Genomic DNA, 11,941 nt, shown 5'->3' with positions numbered 1-11,941 from the left:
TGCTCACCATTCATGTCCCTAGATGTGAAGTGTGGAAGGATAGGAAAGAAAGTTGAACTATAGAGGTTCTAACAAGAAGGCAACCCTCAAATTACTATTCCCCTCCCTTCTGTCACCTCCAGAGTAAAGCCCTCTCAGTAAATGCTTTGAGAGGTCAACATTTCAATTCCATCCCTCCCTGCCCTTCCTGTCAACAGCCTCCTTCAGACTATTCACCTTTATGTTTAGTCTTCCCTGATTAACACAGCTCACTTTTGGCCCTCCTAATCCATCCTGTAACTCAGTTGACTTTCTCAATAGAATCTATATAGATTTTAGAAATTTAAGCATTTCTAATCCAAGGTATATATTAACATTTACACATATTGTTCGTCTAAGGTAAAAATCATCATTTATACTGATAATATGTTGATACTGTACTGGACCAAATATATATAATTTGAATATTATTTTCTAATTTCTCATTTTAATTTGTTTTCTTCTTCAACTTTCTGGCTACCAAAGAATCAATTGTTTTCCTTTCTGCTTCCTCCTATTCCTTTATGAGAACTCAGGTCTGCTAGCATCTTTCAGGGGCCTGTAGGTCAGAATTTAGACCTCTTTTGGACACTGGTGAGAGCTCCAGTCAAAAATAAGAAGGCTAGAGTAAATAAAAAAGCCAAAGAAAGACAAGAGGCAAATCTATCTTTCTGCATTTCAACTTCAGACTGTGGCCACTTCATCAGTTCTTCCTGCCATTTCCTCCTCTATAAACTTCAAATGCTCTTTTCTGGTTTATTGCTTCTGTAGATATTAAATATACATGCTCTACTGTGTTGAAGTCAATGTAACAATAATTGATTATTTTCAGTACTCTAGGTATTATACTTAGAACAGGGACTAAACAGATAAATAAAATGTGGCACCCGATGTTAACAAACTAATATTCTAATACATAGTATAGAGAAACAACTGACTATTATACAACTCTTTCATGGAATACTCTATCAATGTAAAAACATGCTATTATTCTCATTTACTAAACAAACAAAAAAGCAAGAGCCTTAAATTCTTTCTCTTTACTCATCCCACAGCCACTGCTCTATTTCTTTCTATGTCCCTAAAAGAAAACTCTTCCAAGAGTCAGCTATACGCATTGGCTTTAATGCCTCTCTTCTTAAACCCACTCTAATTAGATTTGCACTACCACCACTCCATTAAAACCTCCTTTCTCATAGACATTAATTAATTATCTAAGATTTCCTGGATCCAATGGTCATTTCTCATTCCTCAGCTTACTTGGACTATCTATATTTCTTGACAGTGTTGATTTATCCAGCCTGTTCACACACTTCCTTGACTTGATTCTCGGGGTACTATACTTTTGGTTACTTTCTATCTTATTAGTCATTCCTTCTCATTCTCCATCTTTAGTTTCTCCTCCATGCCCCACCCTTTTAATGTCACAGTGCCCATGGTCAGTGTTTACACTTTTTTTTTCTCTTCTATATAAACTCATCTCTGCTCTATACCATCCAATACCAGAGCTTTAAACACTATAAATGTGTTGAAGACATCTAAATCCATATCTCAGGCAATATTTTTCTCCGCTACTCCAGACTCATATATTTCACTGCCTACTCACATCTCCTCTTGGGAGTCTAAGAGCCATCTCAAACTGAACTCCTGGGGGCTCTACCCCTAGTCTTCCCCATCACAAATGATGGTAATTGCAATCTTTCAACTGACAAGCTAAACTCCTGCAGTCATCCTTGTTTCTATCTTTCTCTCATATATCCAGGAACTGACTATGTTTGACCACCTCGGTCCAAGTCACTTTTATCTCACCTCTCTTACTGTAATTGACTCCTAACAGATCTCTCTACTTGCATTTGTCCACTTGTAGCCTCATCTCAACACACCAGAGTGATCCTGTTGAATTCTAAATTAGGTTCTGCATTTCCATCGATCAAATGTGTTCAGTGACATATCATTTAAAACCTTTGCTGTAGCTCTTTCCTTGTTCTAGAATCTCTTTCACCATTTGGATAGCTCTTTCATTTATTTCATCTTAGCTCAAATTTCACCAGCTCAACTACCTGGGCCACCCTATATAACTGCAGTGTGCCTCCATCCTTACATCCATATTCTGTACTGCTATTACCTTTCTCTACTTAATTTTTAACTTTTTTTTCAGAGGACTTATCATGTTCTAACCTGTAAAATGTACTTATTTCTTATTCCTATTGTTTATTGGTTCTCTCCTCTTTGAGAGTATAAGTTCCTTAAGGGCAAAGATTTTTTTCTTTTCTATTTTGTTTACTGGTGTATGTCAAGTGCCTAGAGTCATGTCTGAAATATAGTTACAACTCAATAAATATTTATGTAATTAATATGCAAATCTATTAAGATAACTGCTAATTTGCATATGCAGTAGGAGTTACAAGCCATGGGCTGGATATGGAGATAAATCAGAAATATTTCATAGAACACATAATTCATTATTATTATTATTATTATTATTATTAGAGACAGCATCTCACTCTATCACCCAGCCTGGAGTGCAGTGGCAGGATCTCTGCTCACTGTAGCCTTGACCTCCTGGGCTCAAGCAATCCTCCCACCTCCGCCCCGCAAGTATCTGGGACTACAAGCATGCACCACCATGCCTGGCTAATTTTTGTGTTTTTGGTAGAGATGGGGTTTAGTCATGTTGCCCAGGCTGGTCTTGAACTCCTGGGCTCAAGTGATCCACCTGCTTTGGCGTCTAAAAGTGCTGGGATTACAGGCATAAGTCACCATGCTTTGCCAGAAGATATAATTTTTATGTGAAGTGAAGAAACTGTCAGAATTTTTTAGATGGAAAAATGAAAAAAAAAAAAAGTATTTGAAGCAAAAGGGAGTGCCTGTGCAAAGGCAGAGAGTTATGAAAGTCACCGAGTCTTCTCTTTCTGCCCTCCAGTCTTCTTATCACTTCTTCCCTCTCCAGGATCCTGAAATTCATCCAAACTAACTTTGTTTACTCTGATTTTTCTTGCTATTTTTCTAAACCTAGGGAGCATGCCCATCTCATATACAAAAGCCTTTCTCAATCCAAGACTTAATATAGGATGTTTCTCTACTAAGATTCCAGACACCTACTTCTGGGCCAAACTTTTATATGGGTGATTTTGCTTCAGAATAATTACTTTATTATCCAAAATTTCTTTGTCCTAGTTTTTCTCACTGCATATCCATGTCTATCCACTGCCGAATTCTGCCTTCTGCTTCCTTCAAGTCTTGGATTCATACCTGCCTTCTATAAAGGATTATCCCTAAATTTCTACTTCTTCTCAGACCCTTGTTTTCTAGATGTTCTATATTCCTTCCCTTCTAAATATAAATGAAAGGTTCTATTCTAGAGCTGCCTCTTTCCTTCTCTGGCCTCCAGTCCCACTCACAGATGAGTTGTCTAGACTCTGAGCCCTTAACTAAATTTTCAGATCTTTGGATGGCTGGTCAGAAGATTGAATATGAGAAGCCAGTATCTTGTCGTCTCGTTTCTCAGAAGGTAAAGTTTCCACGTAACTCCAAAGACTTATTATCACACTATACATTGTATCATCACTCATTAATGACCTGCTGTTGTTCACTCCCTCCATACTCTGCCTAAGCAATCCAAGTCATCAGGATCCGATCAAGTATTATTTTCCACAGAAAACTAGCACCCCCAACTCCCTCATCTTCCAAGTTCACAATTCTCAGAGGTTTGAACCATTTCCTTCTCTTCTTCACACCCCCTTTAAGATGGCAAAAAATACTGATGGTTTTCCCTTTTTAAAAAATTTATTTTATTATTTATAATTATGATTGTAACTTCTAGTACTGATAAACCTTAAGTTAGTGTTGAGAAAAGCTTTAGGAACTATCACTTTCCAGTGGCCCCCATAATTTTGGATTTCACTGGATTGTTAGAATATCTTAAATATATTATATATTTCCAACAGCTCATAAAAAGAAAAGACCTTTAAATATCACAAAAGGAAGGCTAAAATAGAAGGATAAATCATGTGTATCAAACTTCATATTGTACTTATGTTTCTAATTTTGATTCAGCCCAGCAAAAACTCATATCTTCTCACTCATAAAGGAATGCATATTGCCACAAATGGGCATCGACCCTCTGCCTGGATTTACAGCACTGGAAGCTTCCTGACCCATAAGACAGTTCTCTCCATTTTTGAAATGTTTTAGTTTACAACTGTCCTTTCCAATGACCAGAAACCTGGCTTTCACCATTATTCTTTGTTTTGCTCTGTGAAACAACCCTATTGTTCTGGTCCAGAGTCATGTGTTCAAACATTCTTTTCATCACCATTATAGTAATTTCAGTGTTTGCCAGGTGGGTTTCTGTATTTAGCCTAGACTCCTTTCTTTGCAGTGTACCCTCACTAGAAATATGCTTTATGTTTTGTCAATCTGAAGACACTTGAACCATTTTCTAGCTCAAGTCTGTCATTTTTTTCCCTGACCATCTAAGTTAAATACTGTTCTTTCACACTTCTAAATTCTCAGTAGTACTTTCTCACTGTCCCTCCAATTATATCCTGTAATGCACTGCCATTATTTTCCAGGCATACGTCTTATCACTCCAAGGCAACTCTCTGTGAGCTTTTTGAAATTAATGAGGAAACTTCATACTATGTCCTACCTCCTAGAGCACTTAGCACAATGCCTGATATATAAGAGTTATGGTGGGTAATGAAAAAGAGGGCAATTGAGATGACTTGTGCAGCTCTTAACTCATCAGTTACTCATCTACTGCTATTCCTGATATTGGAATCAGGGCTCTCATAAAACCTACCACATATACAAATTTATGTTTATCTTACTTAGGTCCATTGAAATCATAGTTTATTCCCCTAATTCTAGAAAGCTTTTAGAATATATGCCTTGCATTCTTTTCTTCAGATACCACAGCTGCATTATTCATAGTTCATAATTGTTTAGGCATAGGGCCAAAGATTTGGGGGTAAGAAGGGAGATGCAATTTTAGAGATTATCACACTCAATGTTTTCATTTAAAAAAAGAAACAAACAAACAAACAACAACAACAACAAAAACTGGGATCCAGAAAGGGGAGAAGACTTGTTTCAGTTTACACAGTTAGTTAAAAATATAGCCAATTTACTAATTTTGAAGCCAGACTCTTCACTGTAGCATTTGAAAAGCAGAATATCTGTTTTTAAAAATAGTTTCTGTGTTTCAATTATGTGTTTTATGGACCCTGATTATTCAAAAACCTCTCCCTATTTCTGAATCCTCTAGGTCTCTTAGTGATCAGACTAAGAAGGAATGTGAAGATGAAAATGCCTGCTTGATAAAGTCTTACCTAGAGATTGTTGGTGGGGAGTGTTCTGCTAGAGCTTGACTCTGGAAGCCCAGCCACTGCTCAGAGTCCGAAGTTCGAAGAGAACTTCGTGCTTACTTCCTATGTCTCCTTTGCAATAGTATACCCAGCCACTCCTGGGGCCTGGAGGGGTTGAAGTTTATCACTTTGATGGAACCTGTGGGAATAAGTTAAACCATAAAACAAATTCTTCTCCCATAAAACCTGGATTCTTGATAGGGACCTTATGGAGGCAGAAGCCCATGGGCCTTCTGAGCAGACCTCCTGGGGTCACTAAAGTGCTCTCTCAGGAAGGGAACTAACATACAGCAAGTTCATTAGCCAGTAGTCCTTCATTACCTATTAGTTACTACAACAATAACTACCAGTCCAAGTTGAGATAGAACATGTCTCAAGGCAATTACTTCCTTTAGTAAATAACAATAACTGGTGTGAAAACTAGGTTCAAATGGGTTCCTGTACTGCATGACTTGGGAGTAAGCATACAACTTTCAATTATGATAGGATCTTTATAAAATTTGACTGACGTTCTTTGACCCTGAAAGGGTGAGGACAGGGAGACACTGGGGACATAAATACCATCAAGGCCGACTCCTAATCTTGCCTGTTGCTCTAGTAGTTATATGTTGTCTTACACACTGCAGTCTCCTCTCTACTCTAGTGTTATCTGCTCTGTAAAGAGTGCTGCTTCAGAATCTTGGATTCAATCCCAGCCATTCTTCCAAATACTTATGAGACATTAGGCACTTCATTGAGCCTTGGTTGGCAATATTGCCAGAAGGGTGGATTTTAAATACTCTCGCCACAAAATAAAAATAAGTACTATATGTGAGGTGATAAATATGTTAATTAGCCTAATTTGATCATTCTACTCTGCATACATGTATCAAAACATCACAGATATAATTCTTACTTGTCAGATAAAAAATTTAAAAAATGTAAAGAAGATTTACTTTCCTCAGATAAAATTAATAATCAAATGTGATAATGTAAAAAAAAGTACTTACAAACTATAATATGAACTATGAGAAGAATTAAATAATTTTTGTCACTTTCTCCATCCCACCCACACTTTCAATATTCTTCATCCAAGTTTATATTTTTCTATCTCCTGATTTATTTCTGGAAGATTTTTTTTTCAGACTGAGTTTCAAGTGTTTAATATTTTGTTTGTGGTAAATAGATTTTTAACTAATAACTTAATTTTTGAGTCAAAGTACTATTTTGTTTTTTGACTAGTATACATAGAGTTTAAGTAATAATTTTATTTACTTAATGACTAGAGGTTTATTCAGGTTTTCTAAATCCCTATAAGGCAATTAAGAGCTAAATAACCACTACCTTTTAAATTAAATTTTCCACCTCTGTCAGTTTCATTTCAATTACTTCTTTTCTGTGAACTAGAATATCCTCTATTCCTAAAATACGTCCATCAATTCTGCTACCCTCTCCTCCAAATGATATTCTGTCTCTACTCGTGTTTAACAACCGACTCCTCTAACAAAGATTCTCTACTTCACTGAACTCTAGTTCTCTTTTTGACTAAACCTCAACCTTGGCTTACAAAATCTATAGACTGTCAGCAAAAATGATTTCATCCACCCTCCCCGCCTTCCCTCCCCCACCACACGTATTAAAAGACTTAAACAAACACTAACATAGTTTCTAAGAGCTCAAGGCCATAGACGATCCTAGCACCTCTTTAAGTGCCTGCCTGAGAAAATTCAAGGCTACCAAAATAATTTATGTCTATGTTTGTGTATGTGTGTGTGTTTGTGTGTGTGTGTATATATATTTGTATATTTGTATATTACTGATTAAATCTGTCCTTACCACTTTAGTGCCTGCATTGTTTAGCTTTGACATAGCCTGCCGTTTTTAAAAAGGTCCTGATTTATAACATTGGCTGATTGGCATAGTGCTAATACTCCCACTGTATCTGATTCCAAGCTATTGGTTCCACAGAATTTCTAATAAGTTGTCAATCATTTTCCAAAAACTATGAGCAGACTTCAGCACATAACTGCCTGTCTTTTTTATGGTATCACATTTCTTGAACGTGAAGCTCCATTGACTTCCTCAGTACTCACTAATCTCTCTCCCTCTTGCAGTGTCTTTTACTGCCACTGTTTACAGAAAATGACTGTATATAGCAAAAATAGTAGCAATGTACTGTGTGTTTATTTTACAAAAATATATGATAAAATAGTGTGGATGACAGCAGGGAGGATTTGGAGTAAAGGACATACATATACATGCAAAGGTTCTCTACCTAGTTCATGAATCTGCTGAGATAAAACACACAACAAATCAAGAAAAGCAGATTTGTTACTCATAGACACACAGCAATGAGAAACAGAAGCCTGGGGTTCATCACAAGCCCATTCCCACAGCTCAGGAAACCTGCCCAGGCTGAATGAACTCTCACTACACATGCCCCACATTGCACCACAGCAGAGGGACCGAAAAAGCACTAGTCTTTGGAAAACCGTTAGACAGTTAATTATAAACATACATTTATCACGTGACCTAGCAATCCTATACTTATGCATTTTCCCAAATGACATGAAAATTTATGTTTATGCATAACCATATCATGTTAAAAATGAATATTATCTAGAGATAGCTTACACGTCCACCAAAGTTTGTGAGTAAAAAAAAAAAATACAGATCCAGAAAAGTTAACCTAGTATGATTCACAGTAGCTAAGCAAGGACTAGTTACCAGCATTATCCAAGGAAATTCAAAAGGCAGATGTGAGACAAGTTGAGGTGGGATGTGCAGAAAACTGGTGAGTACAAATAGGGAAGACCGATGCATTCTACAGAAGAGTGGGTTTCAGTAATGATTAGAATCATTACGTCATTGTTAAAGGCCAAATATGTTATTGACCAGGTTAAGATTCATTACATGTTTCATTCATTACAATTGCATTGAATACTCATCCTATTTAGGTGCTGTGCTAGATTCTGGACACACAACAAATAAAAAATCTGAAATAATTTGAGACCAAATCTAGTTTATAGATACTTGTAGGAAAGAATGACAAACTATATCTATCTATATATACATAAATGTCCACAAACACATAAATTGCCATACATATTTTGAAGAGGGGCAAAACATACTTCGGAGATAAAAATGAGTGACGTAAGTTAGACTGAGTGTTCAGAAGTCCTCTCAAAGCTAGCGTCACTGGAAATTGATATTTGAACAGAAAATCACACAATTAGGAGAAGTGAACCAAATGAAATGTTGGGGAAAAAACAGAGTGAAGATCCTGAAGCCAGAAAAATCCATAATGTATTTGAAGACCTGAAAGAGTAATCATGTAGCTAGGGAAGAGGGAGCTGAGGGAGAAGAGGTATGAGTCTATGTTGAAGAGGAAGGCAGGGAAGAATTTCGTTTATAGCCTTATAAAAATGGTGAGGCTTTGAATTTTATCTTAAGGGCAATTGAGAATTTCTCATGTTTTTATAAAATGGTATATACAATTCAGATTTCAAATACATTACTTTATATTTTATGTGGAAAATATATTAGAATAGAATGAGAGTAGGAGAAAGGAGCATGGTGGAATATTATTATATTAATCCAGTTGAGAGATGTTGGCAATTTACACCAGGGTAGAAACACTAAAGAGAATAAGAAATAAATTGATTTAAGGATATATTTTGTGAAAAGATTGGCATACGTTAATAATTGATTGGAATTATGGGTGTAAGAAAAGGAAGAAGAATACTTAAAATTTTCTAGAAGAAACACAGGGAAACAAAAGCATCAAGCTTTCATGGTTAGAAATTTTAAGAAATCAATTTTGACATGTTAAGTTTTAAATTATTGAGAATTCCAATCGAGGCAGTGTTGACAAGTAGGAAGTTGAATATATAAATCTAAATCTCAGAGAAAAATTGTGGTTTGGAGATAAAAATTTAAGAGGCCTTGTGACAGACAGAGATCATATTTAAATCCATAAGAATAACTCTGAGTATCTAGGGAGATAGCACGGCAGGACAACGAAGGCTGGGAAAGACTCACTAGAAAGATAAGAAGAAAATTGGGAGGTAATGATGTCATGAGAGTTAGGGAGAGTTAAGGAGTAAAAAGTTGGGAGAACTGAGGCATAAAAACTGGTCATGTGTGTCAAGAGTTCAGGAGAGAGGAAGGAAAAGAAGTTTCTCATGGATTTGGCAGCATGGAGGTCAATAATGGCCTTCACAAAATATTAGTTGGAAGGTCTGAGCCAAAATAAGATTGGAATGGGTTAAGAAGTGGATATGAAGTAAAGAAGAGGAGATATGGTGTGTTGAGAAGTTTGACTGGAAAAAGGAACAGAGAAATCGATCTCTAGCTGGATGGAAATGTGTGGGCCTAGGAAATATACATGCTTTTTTTAAAAAAAAGAATGTAGATACTAAAATATTCTTAAATGCTGACATAAGTGATCGAGTAAAAAATGGAAGAAGTAAAGATGTAGAAAATGAGAAAATCATAAAGAAATGAAGTATTTGAAGAGGTGAAAGGAAATGAAATTCAGAGCATGTGTGATGATGGGAAGATTATTCAAGGAACTTTTATGAATTGAACATTGAGGTGAGAAGGGACATGGGAAGAAAGTCAACGATGAGCAAGGCTAGCTTTATCTCCCTTCCGGAAGATGGTCCTCTTGATAGCTTTAATGAGTTCCTTGTTACGAAGACTGTAGATAATTGGATTGACCATTGGTGTTAGTACGGAGTAAACTATAGCAAGTGTTCGGTCAAGGGTCAGGGAATAGCTCTTCTTTAGCCGCACATACATGAAGATGATGCTCCCAAAGAAGACGAGGACCACAGCAAGATGTGAGGCACAGGTAGAAAAGGCCTTCTTTCTTCCTGATGCTGTTTTTATGTTCAGCACAGCCCCAATGATCCTTGCGTAAGAAATCATGATAAAGAGGAAAGTGATAAGAATTATGAAAGCATTAATGGCAAAATCCACCAAAATGTTAGGGGATGTGTCCTTGCAGGCCAAGCTCAGCAAAGGAGGAAAGTCACAGAAAATGTGTTGGATTTCATTGTAAGCACAAAATGGGAGCTGGGAGACCAGGATGACCTCAGAAATGGGACACAGGAAGCCACAAGTCCAACAAGCAGCAGCCATCTTGGCACAGAGTGTGGTGGTCATAATTACAGGGTAGTGGAGGGGCCGACAAATGGCCAGGTATCTATCATAGGCCATGGCTGTAAGAAGGTAGCATTCAGACGCTCCCAAGGAGTGGAAGAAGTAGGTCTGAAGGAGGCATCCTGCAAAAGAAATGGTTTTCTTCTCATTGAGAATATTAGCTAGCATCTTAGGGATAGTGGTAGCTGTATACCACAACTCCAAGAAGGAAAGAACACTGACAAAGTGGTACATGGGTGTGTGCAGAGCTGTATCCAGTCAGATGACTGAGAAGATGAGCATGTTGCCACAGATGGTGAACAGGTATGCCAACAGCAGCAGGACAAAAAGCCAGCCCCTGACATAGCCCACACTGGCAAAGCCAAGGAACACAAATTCAGCCAGGCTTGAATGGTTGTATTGATCCATGGGAGGCTGAGATAAAGAAGGAAAGAAGAAAACATTGGATTGAGATGACTGCTGAATCCACGCCAAAACTTCATCTCTCTCTCTCTCTTTTTAACTTAAAAGTAGCACTGAAATTACTTCTATTGCTCTCACTACTATTACTATTACTGTAAAAATATTAACAGCTAACTCTTATTAGCACTTACCATTCATCAAACATTTTTACAAGTGTCTTGCATTCAATATTTACTTGATTTTTATACTTCAGTGAGATAAGCACCATTGTTCTGCCTATTTTGCAAATAAGAAAACTTGGGAATAGAGAGAAGGAAGTAATTAGAACACTTTTGTATTTCCTATAGACACTATTTCACAGAAACAACATTTAGACCATCCTCAAGCATTCTAGCTCTATACTATATGACTGTTTCCAAACATTCTAACTCCTCTTCCCAGGTCATAGTTTTTCCTTCAGTAAATCCTAAAGAGTGAATTTTGGGTATGAGATTAATATAGTAGCAAATCTTTTCTTATTGTTCATTTCACCTCTATAAACATTTACTGAACAAGTATGTGTCAGGCAGAAAGAACACAAAATTCAGCAAGGTACAATCTCTGCCACCAGAGAGCTTACAACCCTGTAGAGAAGCAGACATCTCAATAGGATTTGTAAAGTACAGAACACTTCAGTGTGCCTGAGAAGTGGCTCATTTCTCAGGTCAGGAAGACTGAAAAAAAACTTTTAGAGGAAGCCCGTAAGATGAATTTTCCAAGAAGATCTGGGATCAGCTGCATAAAAGAGAAAAAGAAATATTTCAGACAAAAATAAAAGCATTGAGCAGCAAGCAGCTCACATGAAAGAAACACATGTTCCCCTCCATGGTAAGCAAACTGGGAAAGCTCACTCAATGCTTTAAGACCTTAGCTCCATAGATGCAGGGCATCACTGAAGAATGTTTGATAGATGAGTGACCTGGGCAGATGTAGATTTTTAAAACATAAGTAAAATTTAACTATTCTGA

General features: G+C 36.9%; 1 protein-coding gene across 1 annotated transcript; it reads right to left on the bottom strand.

The window, feature by feature from the left end:
* Positions 1-9,986: 9,986 nt before the first annotated feature.
* Positions 9,987-10,940, bottom strand: LOC129039587 (olfactory receptor 6N2-like). Its single transcript, XM_054493549.1, is given in 1 exon segment — positions 9,987-10,940. A coding segment is annotated over 1 exon segment (954 nt).
* Positions 10,941-11,941: the final 1,001 nt, after the last annotated feature.

The sequence above is a fragment of the Pongo pygmaeus genome, chromosome 1 (genome assembly GCF_028885625.2).
Source record: "Pongo pygmaeus isolate AG05252 chromosome 1, NHGRI_mPonPyg2-v2.0_pri, whole genome shotgun sequence".
NCBI lineage: Eukaryota > Metazoa > Chordata > Mammalia > Primates > Hominidae > Pongo > Pongo pygmaeus.
The sequence above is the reverse complement of the archived record's forward strand: the minus strand, read 5'-3'. Positions and strand labels throughout refer to the sequence as shown.